The 23,994-nt window shown below is 48.9% G+C and overlaps 1 protein-coding gene across 1 annotated transcript; it reads left to right on the top strand.

Annotated features, from left to right (window-relative positions):
- Positions 1 to 2,476: 2,476 nt before the first annotated feature.
- Positions 2,477 to 16,776, top strand: TBX3 (T-box transcription factor 3). The gene is made up of 7 exons (XM_074205855.1): positions 2,477 to 4,245; positions 5,907 to 6,174; positions 7,310 to 7,456; positions 9,135 to 9,211; positions 10,350 to 10,510; positions 11,755 to 12,467; positions 13,781 to 16,776. Exons 1-7 carry the CDS (start codon positions 3,863 to 3,865, stop codon positions 14,264 to 14,266), a joined length of 2,235 nt encoding a protein of 744 aa, XP_074061956.1. The 5' UTR covers positions 2,477 to 3,862; the 3' UTR covers positions 14,267 to 16,776.
- The last annotated feature ends 7,218 nt before the right edge of the window (positions 16,777 to 23,994 follow it).

Below are 23,994 nucleotides of genomic sequence, written 5' to 3'. Positions count from 1 at the left end.
CATCCTCCTCTGCCCCCCCCCCATTAGTCTCACAACCCCACCCCCAGCTTGTGCGCTCGGGACTCTGCTTCTCCTTTCCCTCCCCTCCCGGACCAGAGCCCGAGGGCCGAGGAGAGTTCGGTGACCCTGCGCCGGGCAGAAGGCGCTCGAAGAGGCGGGAGAGGGGAGTAAACAGTAACCCATTCGGCGCCAGGCTAGATAATTCCATCGCATTCCCTTAACCCCTACTCCCTTCCCCCTAGGGCCCGAGGCCCCCACCTTACCTGGAGTGGAGCCGGATTCCCGGGAACCGGTCACCTCTGACTCTGGGGCAGAGGCGTTTCGCTGTTTGCTTTACAAATTCGCCCCTGATTTTCTGGCCCGATAAATCCCAGGTGAAGAAAGATCATGGGGCCAAGGAGATAACCGGAGTGATTCTCGGACTAGATAGCCGCGGCTGGCTCCCCTCTGCCTCCACCCCCTTCCCCACACCCCGGCCCAGTGTGCAGGCCCAGGCCCTTGGCCCATGGGGACAAGGGGACCCAAGGAGAGATGCCAGAAACCAGGCCGGCGAGGCAGGTCCCCATCCACTGGCCACTCTCACCCAGCTGGGGTTGGTTTCCTCACCCCGAATCTATTGGCCTACCCCCCCCCCCCCTTGAGAGTGGAGAGGAGACGGAGAACAGCAATGCACTGACAAACTCAATACGACCATTAACTCCCCATTCACTTGTTTGGAGAAAAATCAGACTCAGTCTGTCTTCCTCCCCAGCGAGGCCCGGCGTGTTGTGATCTAATGTTGGGCACGTGTTTGGGTTTGGGGTTTGTAAAAATATCTAGTAAAGCGAGTCCTTAAATTTTGCAGTGTGCCTGGAAGGGAATATACCTTGGACATGCGTGTGTTGATTTGGGTGTGGGGATGGTTTGCGTGGCTCCGGCTTGTTAGGCGGGATCCGTTCACGCATTTCAATGATTTGGGGGGGTTGTTGTATATTCTGAAGGGGATATCCATATATTTCAATCACTTTTGCATCTCTTTATTTCATGGGTCCACCTATGGCTGTGTTTGTGCCGTTTCTTCTGGGCTTCAGCTAGGTGTTTGACCAGCTTGGCTTCTGTTGTATATTCTGGGGGCGCCTATGAGGTTAAACAACTTTGTTTCTGTAGTATATTCTGGGGTGCATCTCTGTGATTGAGCAAGTTTGCTTTTATTGTAGATTCCGGGGTTCGTGGAACTGTTTCAACAACTTTGCTTCTGTTGCATACTCCGGCGTGCCTCTATGTGTTCAAGAGACTTTGTTTCTGTGACACATTCGGGGGCTCTATGTGTTTAAACAACTTTGCTTCTGTTGTGTGTTCTGGGGTTCATCTCTGTGTTGAAAAGGCTTTGCTTCTGTTGTATATTCGGGGATGCATCTATGTGTTTAAACGACCTTGTTTCTGGGGTTACTTGGGGGTTCAGCCACGCATTGAAACGACTTTGCTTCTGCGGCATATTCTGGGGTTCAGACGAGTGTGTAGACCACTGTGGCTGAAAACTTTCGTGTCTGTTGCCTATTTTGGAATCCATGGGTGTGTTTAAATCCCCGTGAGGCTTTGGGGCGGCCATCCCGGGGTCCAGTCAATCATTTCTGCCGTCGGGAGTGTCTGTCCTGCGGTGGTTGCAAAGTCTGCGTGTGTTTGAGTGGGTTGGTGTGCGCGCGCGCGTGTTTGTGGGGCTCGATGGGAGAACTCGGGCTTGGGGAATGGGTGTAGCCCGGGAGCCGGAGCCGGCGGCTGGGGGGTGCCTTTCTCGGTCCTACCTACTCCCAGCGATCCGGGGCCCCGCAGGCGAGGCGCCCACGCCGAGCTGCGGAGGGCGCGGCTGCCCCGGCCGAGCCGTGCACGTGGAGAGAAGCGCGGCGAGCCAGCGGGGCGGGGGGGAGCCCGGAGCCGGAGCCGGAGCCGGAGCCCCAGCCGGCGCCGGAGCCCGAGCCCGAGCCTCTGGGAGCCGGAGCCCGGCCCATGCGCCGCGGCGCTCTCGGCCCGGCCCTCCCTCCTTCCCTCCCTCCCTCTCGGTCGGGCACGGCTCCCCCTCGCCCTTCTCATCCTTCCTGCCATTGTGGGGAGAGGCGGCGGCGATCGCTGCCACCTCCGGCCGGCCTGAGCGGCCCCCGAGCGGCGCGGCTCTTCCCCGCCGGGCCGCCCGGAGCGAAGGGACCGGAGGTAAGACGCGGAGAGCGGCCGGGGAGCCGGCCCTGGAGCCGGGGAGGAAGGCGCGGCCGGCCAAAGTCCTCCCCTGCCTGCCTGCCTGCTGCCCGCGCCCGAGCTTTCCTCCTCTCCTTCCTTTTCCCGGCCCTTCCTCCTCCCTCTGTCTGGGTGGATCACTGAGACGTTTCAGACAGAGGAAAAAAAAACGAGAAAAGAAAAGAAAAGCAAGAAGAAAAGAGAGAGAGAGAGAGAGAGAGAGAGAGAGAGAGAGAGAGAGAGAGAGAGAGAGAGAGAGAGAGAGAAAGGGGCAAGGCAGCGAGGAAGCCAGAGCTCAGGGGGCGGCGGGTGGTTCTCCTTGGGTAAGCCACCTAGAGGCGACTGTGTTTTTGTCTCCCCAGTGGCTCTGCGCCCTCCGCCCTCCCTCTCTGATCTGTTGACAACATTCACACGCAGAGTAGTAGAGATGCTTCGCTACAACGTTACAGTTTCCGACACCTTTTTATAACTCGGCCCGATCCCCCTCCACTCGACCTGTCAAAACCACGCCTATGGAGCCACACAATTGGTCCGAAAGCGTCAAAGAGCCAATCAAGAAAGCTTGAGCTTCCTCGCAGCTCACAACACATCCGCACGATCTGGCGCAAGGAGAGCAGACTCACTGGGATTTCTTGAGGCTGAGGGTGGCTCTTCTGTAGCTCTCTCGCTCTTTCTCTCTCTCTGTCTGTCTCCGGTTCTTTCTCCTTCTCTCCCTCCCTCTCCCTCTCCCCTCCCTTTCTCTCTCTCTCTCTCTCTCTCTCTCTCTCTCTCTCTCTCTCTCTCTCTCTCTCTCTCTCTCCTCCCTGCCTTCCCCCCTCCCCTACTCTTTCACCTTTCCTAGCCAGGACTGAAATCCACAGTATTGCAAAGAAGAGGAGACACTGGGGGGGAGGGCACCGCCAGTAGCCAAGGCTCCTGGAGACTCGGCCCCCATGGAAGCTTAGGAGGGAAGGAGAGGCAGAAGGCCGGAAGCCCACTCGCCACTCAAGTTAGCCGGTAGAATCAGATTTGGGGGAAGCTCTGGCTTTTGCCTCTTGTGTGTGGTGTGCAATTTCCCCCTCCCTTCCTCGCTTTCTCGGCTCAGAGCTAGAGATCTAAGGCGATTTGAAGAAAGACAGACAGACTGAAGACGGAAAGGGGGGAAAAAAAAGGAGCAAAAGCCAAATTGCAGTGTTTCTCCACGGAGGTCCAGTCCCGGCTTCACCCCAGGAAGACTGGGCCCGGGAACCCGAGCTTCCCGGAACTCCGATCGCAGCGTTTCTGGATCGGAGAGCCGAGCAGACAGGACTCGGACTGGCCGGGGAGAAAGCCAGGAATCGCAGGGACTCTCTGCTTCTTGCCTCCCGGGAAAGGCGGCCGCTGAGGAAAGAGGACCCAGGAGCGCCCGCCGCCCGGAGGGATTATGCCTCCGACCCCTGCGCCTGGAAGTTTTTAGAAAGCAGTCCCCCCGCTTCTCCCTGACAAAATCTAGACTGTTGCCTCTCCCATCCCGCTCGGCCCCCTCCTTGCAAAGGAGGCGGTTCTGGGTTCCAGCGGAGTCCCCCCCTTTCTCTCTTCACTATGTACTGTTAAAAACAGGGGGGGCATCTAAGTGAGGACTCGAGCGCAGCAGCCGGAGCCCCGATCGCAGCCAGCAGTGCGGCGGCTGAGCCTCCCCATGAGAGAGCCGGTCATCCCTGGGACAAGCATGGCTTACCACCCGTTCTTACCTCATCGGGCTCCGGACTTCGGCATGAGCGCCGTGCTGGGCCACCAGCCTCCCTTCTTCCCGGCTCTCACCCTGCCTCCCAATGGGGCTGCGGCGCTCTCGCTGCCGGGGGCTCTGGCCAAGCCCATTATGGATCAATTAGTCGGGGCCGCCGAGACCGGCATTCCCTTTTCCTCCCTGGGTCACCAGGCGGCGGCTCATCTGAGGCCTCTGAAAACTCTGGAGCCCGAGGAAGAGGTGGAGGACGACCCCAAGGTCCACCTAGAAGCCAAAGAACTTTGGGAACAGTTCCATAAAAGAGGCACCGAGATGGTGATCACCAAATCCGGAAGGTAAGGGGCTCAACGTGGGATTTCTGAGGCTGGTTCTGGGGGGGGAGGTTGTTTTGTTTTTGTTTTGTTTTTGATTTTAACTGCTTCTCTTCTCCCCTCTCTCCCCCCTCCCCCCCAAAAAGCAGTCTTGTGAGGCTGTGTGCTTGCAGCTGCCTCCGGAAAAACTTGCCTCATCTGGAATTATAGACTACTATAGGCTCCTGCTTACTTTGCAGCCTGAACTGTAGGAAAACCTAAGCCTACCTGCCTCTCACACACGTGCATGCCTTCTTCCTAAGGAAAAAAAAACTCTTCTCTGACCTTGGGGGACGGTGTGACTGTGTCTGTCTGCGGACAGTCCGATCTATTTTAATTTAATTAGCTTTAAAGAAGAGAAGCAGTTTGGGGTTGGAGCTTTTATTTTATTTTTTACCTTGCCTAGAGAATGCTCAGCCGGCTCCTTTTCGGTTTTGAAAAGTCCTGATTGTGATTTTCTCCTCTTTGCGTTCACCCAGAATAACTTGAGGCTTATTGTCTCAGGACTCTGGGAGCTGTTGGCCTGGGTTTTTAGCCTCCCATCTGCCGGGCTCCCTCTGGGTCAGGGCTCCTGCCCCGTACGACCATCAGAGGCCTAACTGCATCTCCTTGAGCTCTAGGCACGCATTCCCACATCAATGGGAAAAACTGATCAAAGATATTTGGGTTTGCACACTCACATGCTTGGAATCAGAGGAAGAAAGTGTGTGGGGGGGCATCATTAGAATTCTACAATCAGGCATGAGTCCTGTAACACAGGGGGGAACTACCCGTCCCGGAGAGCTTTGTAGATTTTGCAGAGATCACCTGAACAAACTCGGGTAAAGGCTGGGGGCCTTGTGAGTTTTTTTTAAATGCTGTATCTCTCAGCTCCTTAAAAGAAAATAAAGGAATGGCATTAAAGCTAGAAAAGGGGGGAACCTTGAACCATAATTTTTCACAGTCCTCCGTCTCCTTGCTAATTGTGGTCAGAAGTTTCACAGGGAAAACGGCGGCCACAAGAGTAGGTGCCTTCTTGTTACCGGGTCATGTGTTTCCTTTTAAGCCCGGATCGCCGAATGCCAAACTCTTCGGCATAATAAACAGCAAATTTGTGGTATCCTGTCGCAGTTTAAAACTGGACATAGCGGCGGGGGGAATGCGGTCAGCCCGGCGCTGCCCAGTCCTTGGAAAAATGGCCTTTTCTGAATTCGTTGCGGGGGAACTCCAGGAGCGCTTCCCTTTCCACCGTATCAGCAGCCCCTAAAAAAATGCATTTTTTTTTCGGGAAGCTATTCCCCCCCTTCCTCCTGAAAAAGTGATTTCCCCCTTCCAATCCCTTCCTCTATTTTTCTGATCGTAGAAGGCACCCAAATGCATTTAAAACATACTTTGAAGAAAATAATAATAATAATAATAAAAGAAGTCACCACATTTCTTGTACTACTTCACTGTTTGGGGAGATTTTTTTTTCTTCATCGGGGCTGACCTGATCTATTAGAGACTGAAAAAGTCCCCTTTCCCTGATGGTAGGACAGCAGGAAGCCGGTCCCTTTTCCTTTCCTTGCGAGGACCCCCCTCCCCGGCCCGCCAAGCTGCCCCTTTGCAACACTGAGAGGTGACTGATCCCGGGAACTGACGGATTTGTCGTGGTCTGTTTCTTCCAGGCGAATGTTCCCTCCCTTTAAAGTGAGGTGCACCGGGCTGGATAAAAAGGCCAAGTATATCTTGCTGATGGACATAGTCGCCGCGGACGATTGTAGATATAAATTCCACAATTCCCGCTGGATGGTGGCCGGCAAGGCTGACCCCGAAATGCCCAAACGAATGTATATCCATCCCGACAGCCCGGCCACGGGCGAGCAGTGGATGTCCAAAGTGGTCACGTTCCACAAGCTGAAGCTGACCAACAACATTTCTGACAAACATGGATTTGTAAGTCTCCCTTCGGTGGTTCCAGGGACTTTGTTTTGCTTTTCACGCTCTCGCCTCCCCTCTGCCTGCCAGGAGGCCGCCCCGGCCTTCTCTCCCCGAATAATGCAAGCTGCCTTCCCAGACCTTAAACTTGAGGAGTCCCCCCCCCCAACCAGAATCTCTCGCCATTGCCAGAAGAGACCGGAGGGGGCACAGAAAAGATCTGACTGAACTAGGAAAGGGAGCCCAGTAAATTCCAGACCTGTTGGATGTGAACGTGAAAGACTCGGCTCAGCCGGTTGATTTGCTGTTGGATGTTGGGGTTTTTTTTTTAATCTATTATTTAAAATCCAAAATCAAACCCCTCTTTATCCAGTTTCGGTTTCAGATTTAATTACCCTATTATCATTTTCCCGGAATCAATTGTCTTTTCCAGATTTCTAAAAGTTTGATTGCTGAAAAAAGTTTAATTAGTGGGTCTGGTTAGTTGGAAATATTTTTAATATTTTTTTTAAAGAAAAGAGTGGGGTTTTGGAGTTGCTTAGAAAAGCAGAAATATTTCTCCTCAAGTTGAGTGAAAAGAAGAATAAAAAATGATTCTTGGAGAATGTGAAGTGGCCCCTGTTTTCCCAAGCTTCCCGATTCCATTCAAATAATAGGCTGATAAGTGCAAAATAAGATGAAGCTTTCCCTGGCCACTGGAGTTCTAGGCTCAGAAACCTGGGGGGAGAATACATTTACTATCCTGGCTTTGATTAACAGATAAATACTCCTCCCTGGATTTCAGTCTTTCAGAGACTTTAAGCCAATTGGGTCAATCAATTAGTGAAAGCTGAAGTCAATAATCCTTTTATAAATTAAATACATTTTCCTCTTTTTATCTTTTTAATGTTTTTTTCCCCTTTGGACCCCTAAAGAGGATTAACTGAGGATCTGGAGTTTGATCACATATCTATTATTCACAAATGTATAGATTATTGATAGGGTTAGTTGGATTTTAGTGGTGGAGATGGTTAGCAATGCGGTGTCCTAATGAATCCATAAATGAAAGTCAATCTACCTGGGCTTTGTACATAGGAGATTGAGGGTTCGAAGGTCCCTCAGATTCTTTTTCACACTAATCGTTCCTTCTCTTTCTCCCCTTTCCTCTCTACAGACCATTTTAAACTCAATGCACAAATACCAGCCCAGGTTTCACATTGTTCGGGCCAATGATATCCTAAAACTTCCCTACAGTACATTTCGGACTTATGTGTTCCCTGAAACAGAATTCATCGCTGTGACCGCATACCAGAATGATAAGGTAACAGAAAATTGGGGGGAAAGAAAGTATAGAATTTAAAAGGGAGAAGAGCTAGGCAGGATTTCTTTTGATGTCATTTGATTTTGTGTGGAGGCCAATCATAGTGAAAAAGATCGAGTGCCATCCAGATTTGCTTGGGTTAGAAGCTAGCTAGCTCTCATCCATCCTGTCATCGGGATTTTTAGGTTGTTCCTTCTGAAACCCAATGTCGACCAGCTAATCTTTGGAGAGGAGGGAGGGGAAGGGAGAAGTTTCTTCGCATAAATATAAAATGAAAATGGATTTTCTCAGGTCTCGAACCTAGAATAAGTGCAGAGTAGGTTTCCTTTCCCCCTGCGGTCCCACGGCTCTGAGTAGCTGTCTGGTCTGGTTCTTATTATGTTTTATCCTGCCATGTTTTTATTATTATTATTTTCTCTGTGTGTGGTAGGAGGAGGATGGGAATACCCAGGGATTGGACTCGTCTCAAAAGCATTTTGATGTTGAGGGTACTCTGAGGTGTGGTCAGTCAAATGGGGATTGTAGCCTGAGATTTTTACTACCTTGGCCCTAGTCATCGGGAAATATTCCAGGCCCACTTTGTAGATAGTTAGGGAGGGTGAACTCAGAGGGCTGGATGTATCAGAGAGGAAATACAACTGGGTGCTGATGGAGGATCCCCCAGATCAACTTCCATTCTTCTATGATCCACAAGGAGTCATTTTTAAAAAAATATGTTTTCATGGAATGACAGACTAATCTTTTCGATGATCGATGATCGATGGTTGATGGACAATCGGGCCTTGAGCATTTTTAGGTGCTTGATAAAAGTTTGTTGATTTCATTGAATCGACTTTTGCCAAATAGCATTGTCCCTGGCTCCTGTAGGGAGAGTTGGAGAGAGAATGCAAGGCCTCCCAGACTGGGTGTCCTGGTGGGGGGTGTTTATTGGAGTTAAAAGGCAGGGGAATTTTAGTTCAGTTCAGTTTCTTCCAATTTTCTCTCTGACCATGATGGGAAAAGTTCCCCCTTTTACCTAAAAAACAAATTGAAAAAGAAACTTTGCCCAGGTCCTTTTCTTTTGGGGGGGGGGGGGGGGATGGAAAACTTATTTGGCAAAACCAGTTTTTTAGTTGCTCCTCGGATTCTGGATTTGTGCAGCTATTATTAATAATATTATTGATAATAGTAATAAGATTGCTGTGAAGTGCATGGCAATAGCCATATTCCTTGGCAACACGGAGAAATGGAAAATTTTGTTTACAAGCATGACCTCTCCCCACCAAATTCTATAAAACACTTTATGAGATTTGCATCGGGTATAACTTACTTTACAATGAATTGCGGGTATATTTTAAAAAACTGATAGAAACATAATTTTTAATAGTTAGAACGCCTTCTATTTTACTTTTTTTTTTTAGTCTTCAAATGGACTTTATACTCCAGATCCATAAAATGAGGGAACCATTGCCAGGCCACCTAATGTCTGGAGACTTTACTTAGGAAATCTAGGTTGGGGGTGGTGGTGTCGAAGACAGTTCTGACCCTGCCTTCCTTCACCCCCTCTTGCCTATCTCAGCTATGCTCCCAACCCCAAACTAAGGAGAGAACTCATTTGAATTCAGAGGTGGGGAGATCTCTTCAGAAGAAATTCAGAGATGAGGCAAAAGTTTTTCTTACTCCTCTGTCCTCTTTCCAGATAACACAGTTAAAAATTGACAACAACCCCTTTGCCAAAGGGTTCCGAGATACCGGGAATGGCAGACGGGAGAAGAGGTGAGTGAAGGAAATTGCTTCATAAGGAAAGCTTTGGGAGATCTTGAATTCCAATTTGGAAATCCTTAAGTGTTTGTAAGGAGGCAATTGAGTTTCTACTGAGGGAGAATGCAGTCCCAGGAGGTTGTAGGACCTTCTGTCTTTGCCCAGATTGGGGGGGGGGGGGAACAGCCCCACCCAAATTTCAAAGAATATTAAAGTTTTTTGGAAGCAGGCTATAGGTAGAGGATCTGGTTATGAGTCCTTTGTCTTATGACACTGAAACTTGTCAAGGTTCTTTTAAAACACCAACCCTAGGAAAATTAAAAAGCCCATGCTAGAGAGATTCCCTGATTCCCTTTGGTGTATGGACCCCACCTTTCACAGTTCAATTCTGGTGGGGTGGAACAGTTCTAAGTAGGTTTGGACCCTTGAGTGAAAAAACAAAACCCCAGCCTCCCCAAAAAACAAAATGGCCAGGGGTGGGGGTGAGAGGTGGTATACCCATTTGAAGTGTATTCTCTTCCTGAGACAGATTTTTCTGGCCCTTTCCAACAAAGTCAAAAGCTTTGCTAAATCAGAGGACCCCAGAATTATTTTTTTCTTAAGGGGATAAGAGGGGATGGCAAGAAGAAAGCTTCTCCTGCAGGTATCCAAAGGAACTATTTCTAATTTTCTCGAAACAGATTTTCTTGTTTTTACACTGGGTTAATGGTTGGGGAAGAAGACTACAGAATGCTGGGAGAAATCACTCAAGTTCTTTTCAATCTCAGCAACCATTAAAAAGCTTGATAGATCAGACTTTAATGTCTTCCCCCCCCCAACTCAATACTGAGTTCTCCTGCCTGTCTGCTCCCCCACTGCATTAGCCAAGATGCTGTAGCCTTTGTTCATGTGTCTTGTCTCAATAAACAGACAACCACCGTTTCCCAAGTTTTCTTAAAAATCAACAGCTCCCTCTGTCCAGTATCTTCCTTTCCCTTTCCCTGGCAGCTTTGTTGATTGATGTTCAGAGTTTTGGACCCTAGAGAAATAACTGGGCTAGGTGTTAGGACTAGATATTCATACATCCTCTGTACGGGGAGGGCGCTTAGGGAGAGGGGAAACAGGCCCCAAATTTTCTCCCTTAAAAGTCTTCTTGCACTGTTCTGATCTCCAGGAAGCAGCTAACTTTGCAATCTATGAGAGTGTTTGAGGAGAGACATAAGAAGGAAGCTGGGACCTCGGATGAATCTTCCAGTGAACAGACAGCTTTCAAGTGTTTTGCTCAATCATCTTCTCCAGCCACAGTCTCCACGGTTGGAACTTCTAATCTCAAAGGTAAGTAGCCAAGGATCCCTCCATCCCCTGGAGGCATCTCTTCTCTCCTTCTTGGACTTTGGTAGTCAAAGATGGATTTTTCTGTGCTCCCAGGGCTCTTCCAATACTTTCCCCCAACCCCCCCCCCCCCCCCCCGCCCATGTCATATTTCTCTTTCAACTGATCCTGTCCCTAAAGGCAGAGACAAAAGTTTCTGATTCATCATTCCTTGGTTTATAATTATGCTCTGATCTTTGGAAAGGACCTGGAAGCCTTGTTCCCTTCTCCCAGGAGAGATTAGAAACCCTGCCCCACTCTAGTGAATTGGGAGTTTATTCATCTGAACTGCTCCCCACTCCCCCTTCCTTCCCTCTTCAACATGCCCTCCCATATTAGATTTTTCCTTTGTGAATGAAGGTCTAGGTTTCAGAACTATCTGAGCACCTTGGCAATGGGGTGGGGTGGGGAGATGTTACAGGGAGGACAAATGAGGGGGAAGAGGAATCTTTGCCACTTGGATCAGAGGAGATAGGAGATACAACCCATGGGAAAAGTCAGTCAGCTTGTGGGAGGAGGTGTACTGTGGGAGGGGCAGGGAAGGGACATGAGATGGTTCAGGACCTGAACCGGTTTCCTGTGTTTAAATAGTAGGCAATATTTATTTGGAGAGAAGCACACAGAGAGAGACACGAGAGAAGAAACCTGTTTTCAAGGGAAATAAAATGAAAGAACTTTGTGTTTTTAATCCATTTAAATTTTCCAGTGTTTAATGACTTTCAGTGAAATCCTTCTAGAAGGTGCTGATAGGGAAAGTTATATCTGTCTAAACTGGGGGGAGGAATGCACCTACTCTCCAGGTCCCTTCCCCTGTCTAGGCCTCTATTTCTTCTGTAAAGTGAGGTTGTTAAACTAACCCCTCAATTCTTTCTGATTCTCTCACTGCCCCCAAAGAACGTCCTTTGTTTTGTATTCAAGGGGATTCTCAGAGCACAAAGTAAGCTCCTTGAAGGCAAGGCCCCACCATTTGAATCCTTTTTTAATTCAAACTGCCTAGCAATCCCCTTTCTTCCACTATCCTGACTTAATAAATGTCCTTTGATACATTTTTGTGGTTAAGATTTTAGAAAGCAAATTTGCCAACTTGTGGACTCGCTGGGCTAAATTGGTGGTGGTGGCTGGTGGCAGGGGGGCACAATTTGCAGTCTAATTGTACGCTCCTCCTTGCATGGGCTTCACCCTGTTTTGTGTCCTTTCTCCTCCTGCAGATCTGTGCCCTAGCGAGGGTGAAAGCGATGCAGAGAGCAAGGAAGAACCTCCTGAGGCCAATGACATGGGGAAGATATCTACCACCACCTCGGAGGAGCCTGCCAAAGACAAGGGGACCTCACCCTCCAAAGGTCACCTCTTCTCCTCGGAGAGAGATCGCGATCGGGATCGGGATAGGGATCGTGACAGAGATCGAGATCGGGTCAGGGAAGGGGTACGACTGGAAAAGAACTCCCCAGATTCTCGTCATAGCCCAGCTGCCATCTCCTCAAGCACCCGAGGCTCTGGCTGTGAGGATCGAAAGAGCCCTGGCCGAGAAGGGCTCCCCAAGGCCCCGGAGGAGGGGCGCCCAGTGCTCCCGGGGAAGGAGACCTTCACCCCTCTCACAGTGCAGACGGACAGCTCCTCGCACCTGACCCCAGCTCACCTCCCGAACCTGGCCTTCCCCCCTGGCCTGGCTAGCCAACAGTTCTTTAGCCCCCTGGGCAATGGCCACCCTCTCCTCCTGCACCCCAGCCAGTTCGCTATGGGGGGAGCTTTCTCCAGCATGGCCGCAGGGATGGGGCCCCTGCTGGCCACCGTGTCTGGAGCTTCCACGGGAGTCACCGGCTTGGACACCTCTGCCATGGCAACGGCTGCGGCCCAGGGACTATCCGGGGCCTCCGCGGCAGCCTTGCCCTTCCACCTCCAACAGCACGTCCTAGCCTCTCAGGTAATTCACTCCCATTTCCTCTGGCTCTGCCTCTCCCTCTCTGTTTTCTCCTAGAGGCAGCTAGCTAGGTGGTACTAGACTAGGTAGGAGACTAGATTTGGGAGGCAGAGAGACAAATGTAATCCAAGATCCTTATGACCCTGGGCTAGTCATTTCACCCGTTTTTCTCAGTTTCCTTATCTATAAAATTAGGGGGTCATCATAGCATCAACCCTACAGGATTGCTGTGAGAATTAAAAGTGTTTTGCAAATCTTAATTATTCTTGGCACCCCTTGCTCCAGTTGCCTCCTTGGATGCCCATCAATGTTCAGATCACAGTTAAGAGAACACTCTCTTATCCTTCCAAGCATTAATTTTGGAGAAGGCCATCCAGGGTTAGTAACACAGATTTGGAGGATGACCAGGACCCAGAGGGGGGGCAGCCTGTGTGATGAAGGCATTGGGGTGGGGGGGGAGGGATAAGCCTTGGGCAAGAGAGAGAGGAAAGAGGAGATGAACACACCAGGCAGGACTCTGCTGAGCTTCAGTGGGAGGAAGAATCTTCAGTTTTCTCTTTGTCTGGTGCCCATTTTTCTTCCTCCCACCTGTCTGCTTTGAGTTTGATACTTCCAAGAACCTTAGAAATGTTAGAAATTTGGGGAAAAGTAAGGAGGGTTCCAGCAAAGTCCTTGTCATTTTTTTTAAAGCTAATTTGTATCCCTTCTTTAGAACAATCTATTAATCTATCAACCTTTTCCATTAGAAATTCTGGTAGTTGGAGATGGATATTAGACTTGGCTGTCATTCAGTGGCTTTGTATGAAATTAGAAGCTGCTCTTCTCTGTAAAATTAGGTTACGCTGAGAAAGACTGGACCTTTATATATAATGTACATGTAGATAAGATACTTATATATATATATATATATATATATATATACAGATATATACATACATATATATCTCTAAACAGAGAGAGACAGAGAGATAGCTAGATTAGATAGCTACATAAACAGACAGACAGGTTTTCTGTTCTAAGGCTCCAGTCACCTGGGTCTTTCCCTGTTCTGAGGTCTCAGCATTTATCACTCCATATTCTGGGGTCCCTCCCAGTTCTGACAATTTGTGTTCTAAGGGCGCCTCCCAGTTCCAACCTTGAGCTGAGGTCCCTCCCAGCTCTGGGATCCTAGGGCTGGATTCTTGGCCTGCCCCGAGTGAATTTTCCCTTAGGACCAGGGAGACGATTGGGGCTTGTGGGTTGGGAAGCGGAAGGAGCTCTCCACCTCTCGGCCCCCCAGAATCACTGACTCCTCCCTCCCCACTTTGTTTCTCCAGGGCCTGGCCATGTCGCCCTTCGGCAGCCTCTTCCCCTACCCTTACACGTACATGGCCGCAGCGGCGGCAGCCTCCACGGCGGCGGCCGCCTCCAGCTCGGTCCACCGGCACCCTTTCCTGAACGCGGTGAGGCCTCGACTTCGCTACAGCCCTTACTCCATCCCCATGCCCCTTCCAGACAGCAGCGGCCTGCTCACGCCGGGCCTCCCGTCCATGGCCGCGGCGGCCGCGGCCGCAGCGGCCGCCACGTCGGGCGGCGTCCTGGAGAGCAAGGCGACCACCTTAACCTCCAGCCCCGCCTCGGTGGCTTTGGACTCGGGCTCGGAACTCAATAGCCGCTCCTCCACCATCTCCTCCGGCTCCGTGTCCTTGTCCCCAAAACTCTGTCCCGAGAAGGAGCCGTCCACCAGCGAACTCCAGAGCATCCAACGTCTAGTGAGCGGCCTGGAATCGAAGCAAGACAGATGTCGCAGTGGATCCCCCTAACGGCCTGCGCCTCAATCCCAGAGTTCCAAGAAAGGGGACCCATTGGGGTGGGGGCGGGGGAGAAGGATGGGCGCAGAAGCTCGAGGGGCTGAGGGCCTCCCCCATCTGGAATTCTCGTGTCTCATTCCAAATCAATCTCGCAGTGCACTTTGTAAGCTAGGGTGAAGTCCCTCCGAGGGCCCTGTGGCTCAGTTGAGGCTGAGGCTCCGGCGGGGGGTTGAAAGGGGAGAAAGGTTTAATGGTGGAAAAGACCCAAAAGCTGCTATGTTTCAGAACCATTCTCTCATTGAAAGATTCTATTTGTCCCATAGAAAGCAGAGATGGCCAAGTTCATCTCCAGAGGTGGTTTGTTTGTGTGGTTTTTTTTCCCCACTCAGTGTGTAAAATAGACTAAATGAAATAAAAAATGAATGGAAATGAATGAATAAGGTTTAGAAAAGTGATTTTTTTTAAAAGAGCATAGAGTGACTTGCATATCAGTTCTTCAAAATGAAATTGGGGTGGGATGAAGATATACCTGTAGCCCTTGTTAACCTGTATTAATGCAATCTGTGTCTTTTTAATATTATTGTGATGTCTTAAGAGCCCCCATAGGGCCCTTGCATGCTCCACAGTAGTCTATTTTTGTTTTTATTTTTCTGAATGTTTAAGGGAGAGAAGAATAGGACCCCAATTCCCCCCTCCCACCCCTTTAACTGCAACAGTCCTCCCTAATAATATTATTAATTTAAAAAAGAGGCAGATAAGTAGGAGGGGAATTGAATTTCTTTGATCAAAATTTGTTTGGTTGTTATGTCTCCCTTGCTTTTCTTCTCTATTGTATATGCAATAACAAGGTTATTCAAAATAGTTAAAAAACAGAGAAGTGGACACTATTAGACAAAGTATTTATGTAATTATTTGGTAACTTGTAAATACGTGGAATATGAATACTCAAAATTAAACTTTAATTTATTGATACTGTACAGATCTCTGTAAATAAGGCAGCAGCTGTCCCCTGTTTCTCCATTTCATTTCAAGGTCAGACTTGGAAAACAAGGAAACATACAGCTCTGGGCTGGTTTTTTTCTATCTTATTTTATTTTTATTTTATTCTTTTTGCAAAGTACCTCCTTGCTTAATAACCAAGTTAGTAAAAGTCCTAATGCAGAAGATAAAAATAAATTAATGGGAAGGGTGCTATTATTAGTTACCTTCCTGAGTCAAATGAAGGGGGTGGAGATTGAGTTGGGGAGGGGAAAAGGGGCAAAACAGAATCTTGTGGTCTGGAATTCTTTTTTCTGAATTTGTCCATTCCTTCTCTGTCTCCAAATGAAATGGGTTTGACTACTGGTGTCGCTATGCTATCCATTATTTCTCAGTTGGTGCCTAGAGATAATAGCTAATCCAAGTTTCAAAGTCAGGTGTTTTCAAGGAAAAAAAAACCATCAACCTTATTAAAAAAAAAAAAAAGGAAAACCCATGAAGGTATATTTTGTGTTATAGAATCGTTAATGAGTTCTTGGTTTTCTGTATTTTTTTTCTTTTAAAACGTCACTGAAATTTCAATAAATTTTTATTGAAATGTCTCCTAGACTTGTCGAATGCCTTTCTTGTTGGAACGTTTTCCGGAGCAAACAGGAACAAAGAATCTGACTCTCCCCTCCTTAAATAATTAAGGGCTTCCCCCCCTCCCCGCCCCATTTATCTGAGATTTTTGGAGAACTGTCAATCAAGTGTCCCGGAGGCCCCCAGATCCTTTTTTTGCTCCAAAAAATTAAGGGGAGGGGAGCTCCAAAAAGAACTTGATCATGCATTTTTCTTGAGATGAGAGAGGGACGGGGCAGCCGGGGAGGAGAAAGGTTCGGATTGCTTAGCCCCTTCAGATCTTGCTTTCTGTGGCACAAGATTCAATAAAGGTCCGCAGGCGTGCGCAAGGCTCACTCAGACCTACATCTGTCATAAATTATAGAGCCAACGGGAAGAAGGTGGGAGCCTCCAAAACGAAACCTTGGAGACGCCTTGGCTGGGGTGCATTCTCCCGGCCCCCAATTTCCTAGCACAGCTCACCTATCCCTCCCCCCACTTTTTTTAATTAAAAGTGACCCGGGGAAGCGAATTGAAATGGGTTTCTGTCGCCTTGACCTTTTCCAGGTGAGCCTGCTACGTTCCCTGGTCTCCAGTCTCAGCCCTGCCGTTGGTAGCCTCATTTTCCGAGTTTTTGAGGCTTCCCAGGTCAGGGGAAGGAGGGGACCAGGACGAGTTTTCACTTCTAGGTGTCTGGGCCTGTCTCGAAGGGTCCTGCCAGGGGAGTTTCTACCCCCTTCCGAACCGATCAACGGGAGGCGAGGAGCTAGAGTCTCCCTACCGGTTGGCAACGAGCCCTGATCCAAGCCGTCTGTCCCTGGACCTGGGTCAGGAAGCAGGGGCTCCCAGGTAGTATCAGTCAAAAGAGAGGATTGCGCTGGTCCTTTCACTTAGTCCTCCCCTCACTCCCCTCCGACAAACATAGTGAGAGAAGAAAAACTCAAGTTAAGAGGCTCAGTTTGTCCAAGATCACCTGTCAAAAACAGGAACGGACAGGTCTCCCTCCAAGGACTCCGTAGCTTTTTCACTTTGGAGTCTGATGGGGGCTGGCACCTGCCATCTCCCTAAGCTCAAGAAGTGGCCCACTGCCTCAGTGGTCTGGGGAGGACCCCTGGAAGTCAGGAGCGGCTCGGCTGGGCGCGCCCGGGACTCTAGCTCCCCATCTCTCCTGTAAGGCCTGAACGCTAGGGGTGGACTGAATCCTTTAGACTTTCATTCAAAGCGCCAGGGCAATTCCTCCACAATGAAAGGGACACTTCTGAGCCCCAGAAAAGGAGGAAGAGGCCCGACTGACCCCCGCCCCATTTCTTTGCAGCTCCAGCTACTCCTCTCCCGAGGATTCCCCCCCCCGCCCGCCCCCAGGCAGTCCAGTAAGTTTCCTTTTGAAGTCGAGTTTTATCTTTTAAACAGTCCATAAAACGCGGAGCGGCTGTCCAACCTTTCCTTCTGCATATTCATTCCTACCCTTACCTCGAGGTGGAGGCGAGTGGAGGGTGGGGACTGGAGGGGACTCCAAGTGAAAGCCTTCCACCTCCATGTCCTGGGGCCATGAACTGGGAGATCTCGGTAGGAGCCGGTTAGGCGGCTGCCCCTGCTCCCCCTTCTGGGGGGTGGGGTGGGGGGATGGGAATGTGCTGGCCTTGGTCCATAGCTCTTACACCTCGGCGGAGCTCAAAGGGCCTGCAATCCTGGGGTGGGGGGGGAAGAAGGAGGGTGGCCGTGGTGGGGGGACTGGTGGTGAGGGAATCCGTCTTCTCCCATTCTCCTCTGACCCCAATAGCTAGATGAGATGATGGAGGAGGACAGACTTCTCTTGGGTCCCAGGATCCAAAGGGTTTGATGTGACTTGGGGCTGGAGTCTGGTCCCCAACTTCGCCTTGGCCTTCTTGCCCACCGAAGCCTCTACCAAATGGACCATTTGGGTAAACGGAGAGGCAAGGGCCAAGCGGCTGTTGTTCTATTAGTACAACTCTCACACTCCCGATTAACCGAGGACCTGGAGCCCCAGCGTCTCCAGCTTCGGAGATAGAGCCTGAAGAAATCGGCTGCGCCAGGTCTCAGGCTGCCTCTTTCACAAATAAGATTCAGTCAGTATTTCTTGAGGGCCATGTGTCTCATACACACACACACACACACACACACACACACACACACACAGATAGAGACAGAGACTGACAGAGACATAGAGAGAGACAGACACACAGAGATTAAGGAGGAGAGAGAGACTCGGAGAGACAGAAAAATGGGAGGGAGGGAGGGAGAGAGAGAGAAAGAGAGGGAGAGGGAGAGAGAGTCCTATCCTCACGGATTTCCTATTCCATTGGTACAGGATGCTAAAGAGAATTAAGTCCCGGATGGCCCAGTCCAGAGGTGAGCAGAGCCCAGCAGAATAGATCTACAAATCACTTCTAAACTGAATGACCAAATGAATGGAAGGGGAGATGGATAGGTGGCTGCCTGGTTGTGTCTGGGAAAGAGCCCCTTTGGGTGAAATTTAGAAACCTGAATTTTAAGACTTGCCACCCCAGTTGTGAAGGGAGAACGAAGAAAGATACTGTGGGCATTATTTATTATTATTATTATTACTGTTACTTATTATTTCACATTTTCGGTATTTTCGTCCTCTTCCAGCGGCGAAACTGCTCTCGAATTCTTCCCAGACCAGTGGTCAGATCTGAGAGATTCTGCCGCTAGGCTGGCGCTGTCTGTCACTGTCTCTCTGTCTCTGTCTCTGTATCTCTTATCTCTTGTATATCTTATTTGTATATAGTAACGTTAATGAGTAACCATCGTGGCGCTGGCCGACAGGGGTAAACAGCTAGCAATCTCTCTGGATTAGCCTGCCGATTACTCACCTGGCGCCTCTCTCAATCTACCCGGTGGGTTTATGGCCCTGGCGGCCTGGTGCCCTGAAAGTCTCCTTTCTCTGAGCTTGGAGTGCCACCTATCTGCTTGGCCAGTAAACACTCTCGGTCAGAGCTCTGGTCACCTAGTAGCAATGCTTCCCTAGGCTCTGGATCTTTGCCGCCCCTCATTCCCCCTACCCCCACTCCAGATCTCTTCCTTCCCCCCTTTTTTCTCCTTCTCTCACTTCCCACTTCTCTTCTCCTGGGCCTTCTGGGACTGGAATGGCCAGAGGGTGCTCCAAAACAGGGGAGTGAAGGCCTCTGACATCTGGGGAGAATCAGATCTAGCTTGAGGATGTCTTTCTTTTCTTTTTCCCCTGAGCCTGGACCATTCTTTTGCTTGTCTGTAGGGTTTGTAGTGTTCCGGACACCCCATCTGGAAAAAAAAAATTCAGAATCCCAGCGATCCCTGTTCAAAATATCACCCATTTCCTAGTAAGATGAACTCTTCATCTCCCATATTCTCTGGTCCCATGTGTTCTAGGTTTAAACTGGATCAACCTTCATATATATATATATATATATATATATGTGTGTGTGTGTGTGTGTATCTGTTTCTGGTTTCTTCTCACCCACCCTACCCTCACCTCCCAAGATGGAGGACATTTCAGTCTTTTTTCTTTCTTTCTGTGGTTTAGTAGCTACAACTGGCCAGAAGTAAATAGACCTTGGAGATCATGAAATGGAAAAATTTTAAACCCACTCCCACACACCTCTTTGCCTTTGTCCTTTTTCTCTTCTCTTTGTTGCAGCCAGACTAACACTTGAAACCACAGAATAGAATTACTGAAAGACTAGAGAACCAAGATTCTGCTTCCAGGACCTAATAAAAACAGCCCTGAATCTCTCAGCCACTTGGTCTTAGAGGCCCGGTACCGTGATTTAAGATTTACTGGGTAGGAAGGGGCAGACCCAATAGGCATCATGCCACCCTAGAGGCTTCCAGGAACTTGAAAATCAATTCCTGAAAGTGTCTGGGGATCCTGTCAAAGTGTAGGCCTTTTGACAGGGAGGAAGAGGATTGACCTTTAGAAGGTCAGGGAGATTCAGGGTTCACAATGGAAATCTTTGCTCTTCTCCAAGCCCAAGTTAGAAGGAAAGGTCTGGATGTCTGGGGGCCACTATAGGGAGAGGAAAATGGATGGTCTACCTAGTCCTTGAAAAAAGTCTCTCCATGTTGCTTGTCAATTTCCCCCAATGATGTTACCTTGATAAAAATCACTTCTCTCTGGGTCTGTTTTCTCTTTTGTAAAATTTCCAAATCCTATCATTCTATGACTTCTGAGTCACAGACCATATGAGACTTGGGTGTAGGTGTCTGACTCTTCTGTTTATCCTTCTATTTGATATTGATGGTTTTCCTGAATAAGTTTTGCAGAAAATTCCCCTTAAAGGAAAGTGTGGTAGAACATTCAGTGAAAATTTCAAAAAGAAGAGAAACCATGACTTTATAGATCAGAAAATAATGTTCATGTCTGGTGGAGTAAGTAAGGGAAGAAAAAAGAAATGCTCCCAGTTGTAAGGTCAAATCCTTCTTTGACTCTACTCCATATTAGACCAAGTGTGTTAGACCTCCTGGTCTAACCCACTCGACTGGTTATCCTTTGGATATAAGAAGAATTGGGTATCCCCCCCCCACTAATTTTCTGTGGTACCTCATTGGCCAGAGAGTAGGTATATGTCTAACTTCCAAAGAACTGACTGTGAGAGAAGGTCTGTAATCAGGGACCAATAGGGAATGTTGAAGACAATGGGAAAAAAAAGACAAAAGGAGAAGGAGAAAGGAAAAGAGAGAGAAGAAAAGAAAGAAGAGAGGAAGAGAACAAGAAAAGGAAAATGCAATTTATCTTATCAACTAGAGAATCAAGAAAATAAAAATAGAATTTGAGATTCTCCCCCCCACACACACACACACACATTTTGCAACTTCGAAATAATTTGGCTTTATTATGGAGTCAACTTTCCCTTAAAACATCCTCTTTTCTCCTCTCCAGGAGCTCCTAGGGCCTCACCCCTCTACCGCCTAGCAGTCTTGGGTGTTCACCTGCAAAGACAATCTCTGGATGTGGGAAGGGTTTGTTGTTGTTCACTTGCCTCATCAGTCGTCTGTTTATCAGTCTTTCTAGTTATTCAGCAATTCATTCATTCATTCATTCATTCCATGCTTATTTATTTTTGTGCCAGAGTGGCCTGAACAAAAGGTTTAAGGTGAAGACCAGGAGATGGTTAACAACTTTTTTTTTTTAATATCTTGTGCCTGGAATCCAAGTTGGGAAATTACACTCATACCTTGTTCTTGGATTGGTCGTGATCTGAAACTTAAGGTGGAAAAAAAAAGAGGACAGAGTCGGGACAGAGTACTTGGATTTTTCCAGGCAGTCAGAGGTAAGGGGAACCCATGAGAACTTAGGTTTTCTCTTCATCCTGTGAGGCTTAGAAATTGAATAGAGAAATTTGGGGTGCTAGCAACTCCTTTTGTCCTTCTATTGGAAAACAGTGCGGTTGTCTCCTTAGACCTTTGGTCCCCAATCTTAGTGTCTCCAAGACAGAGAATCTTTCCGTCACATCCTCTCCAATCCATTACTCTCCTCCACCTTGGAGCTCTCGGACTGGGGAGTTGGAAGTAGTCCCATCTCTCTTTGGAGAGAGGTAGGGAAAATGTGAAAGCAGAAACTTCTGTCTTGAACGTCCCCCCTTCCCATCCTTCCTTCAGTTCACCTTTCTCCCTAGTTCCTCAGACAATGCCAAAGGTTACCGAGCTAGACAAGGATAGTTAATATTCCAATTTAGTCACCAGGTGAGAAGACCGGGGCATCAGAAGCCTCCAAATTCGGATAAACAGCTGAATCGCTAGAGTAGAATGTAGCTGAAGTGTTGGGGAGGAGGTTTCTCAAACTTTTCCACCCTTTCTGGTGACAGAGCGTCCTCTTTCCAGACAAATCAGTCACATTTCTCTGGAATTAGACTCCTGGATCTTCACCAAAATGCCGATGTGCGAAGCCTGACCAAGACAAAGAGATACGGATGGACTTGGGAGTGGTGGAGAATTGGGGTTCCTTCTTAACCCGGCTCTTGAGGAAGTCACTCCATCCTCATAATTTCCCCTTCCCCAGTATCTCAGTGAACCTTGGGGACCCAAAGTAGACTTCCCGGGACCTTTTTTAACTTCACAAGATTAAGGATATTTCCAGTTCTCATCTTGGATTTCTGGTTGGGGATGGACCCCACTCCGCTTCTCAATGTTATGCTTGACATCGATTAGCATTTTAACTTTAACATTTGGCCTTAACCCTTAACATGGGGAAAGGTGTTTAAAAAAAAGACCGCATTTATTTAAATTCTTTAAGATTTTCAATGCTTTTCGAATAAATCAGTTCGTCGGATCCTTAAAATGTCTTTATTGAAGGAGATATTATCAGTCTCTTTTGTAGATGAGGAAAATAAGCCTCAGGAAGATTAAATGAATTGCTCTGGATTGCGCAGCTAGGAGGATGTGTGGGAGGATTTGAACTCGAGTCTTGCAGACTTCAGGTCCACGAACTCTCTGCCTCGGCCCAGTTTCCTCTATAGCTAGCATGAGCCTCATTTTACAGATGAGGAAACGGAGGACTGGAGAGTAAGCGGCCCTCCCACAGTCATGGGACTAGGAAGGGTCCGAAATGGGATCGTCTGGCAGGTGGCCCAGCTCTGGATTCAGAGGCCCTGGGCACCTTAGAGAACTTGAAGGGCCTTGAGAGGATCGAGTCTGGTTACTTTCCATCAGAGTTTGGGAAGAGCTGAGTCAGAAATTCTGGAACTAAGGTGAAACTTGCCAGTGGCCAAAAGCGACACCTTCAATGGGAGCTTTTTTTTTCTTTCTTTTTTTTTTTTTTGAGAATTGCATTCGAAATGTTAGTCCTGCCGAAGAGCCCCTGCCTTTCACAGCTTGGGATGGGCGGGGAAGAAAGAGAGAGAAGGGAGAAGGAGAGGGAGGGGGAGAGAGAGAGAGACAGAGAGAGACACAGAGAGACAGAGAGACAGAGAGAAAGAGAGACAGAGAGACAGAGAGACAGAGAGACAGAGAGACAGAGAGTCTCTCGCTGGATAACCCAAGAGGGGATAAACTTTTCCAACTCCGACCCTGGCAGGCCTGGTCCGGCCTCTTCACCCTTCTCGGGCCTTTCCCCATAGGTCCTTGGCCGCCCCCCGCGCCCCTTCACCCCCTCCTCGAAACTCACACATTCTACTCCATCTTTTGAAATGTGATCTTCCCAGGCCACTTCAATTTCCCCCTAATGACACCCGGGGATCTGGTTTCTTGTTGTGGAACGACTGGTTTTTACCGTGCCACGCACGTTGCCCCCTCCCCCCCAACCCCTTGGGGTGGGGGTGGGGGCCGCAGAGGTCAGCCCAGCCAGCGACGCCTGGCACTACGCCACGCTACCAGGGCTCCAGAAACTCTCCAACTCGACTTCCTTCTCCTTACCAGCCAGACCCCACTTACTTAGTGGACCCGTTTTGTTTTTTAACGAAAACTCCCGAGCCCAAACTCCTTATGGACGTGCCCATTTGGTTTGCTGCTCCTCCCTCCTGTTGGAGACCCGTGTGGGAGCAGTTTTCTTTGAAACGGGGGGAAAGGTTAGAGGGAGAGCGGTGGAGACGAGAGCCGCGACAGGAGGCTGGGGCACCGTTCCTCTGATCGGTTCCCCTTGGGTGCCAGCCTGCCATGGCACTGACTGCCTCCAGATTTGGCTGTACCTCTTCTTTTTACCTTAAGGACGGGTTCACCCTGCCTTCCAGAGGCAGGCAGGGAGAGGCAGGAGGTGGGTTTCACCTTTTCACCCCTTTCCATCAGACGAACCAGAAAACCCGGTTCCAAAGTAGTGAGGACAATAGAGTATAATGGAAAAAGAAAAAAAACCAGGGCCCTTCTGCCCCCATCTCCACCCTTCACCATCAATGAGATCTATTTCTATTTCGTTTCATTCAGCAAATATTTGGGTTGCGAAAGGTAAGGGGAGAGCCCGGGAACAGTCTTCACGCAAGGAACTGCAAAGAAATTGTGTGTGTGTGTGTGTGTGTGTGTGTGTGTGTGTGTGTGTGTGTGTGAGAGAGAGAGAGAGAGAGAGACAGACAGACAGACAGACAGACAGACAGACAGACAGACAGGCAGGCAGGCAGGCAGACAGACAGATGGAGTCAGGCAGAGAAACAGTCCGATTGAGACAAACTGAAAGACAAAAAGATGCACAGTCATACAGAAAGACAAACGGGTTG

This window comes from Macrotis lagotis, chromosome X (assembly GCF_037893015.1).
Source record: "Macrotis lagotis isolate mMagLag1 chromosome X, bilby.v1.9.chrom.fasta, whole genome shotgun sequence".
Lineage (NCBI taxonomy): Eukaryota > Metazoa > Chordata > Mammalia > Peramelemorphia > Peramelidae > Macrotis > Macrotis lagotis.
Note: the sequence above shows the minus strand (reverse complement) of the source record. Positions and strands in the feature narration are given on the sequence as shown.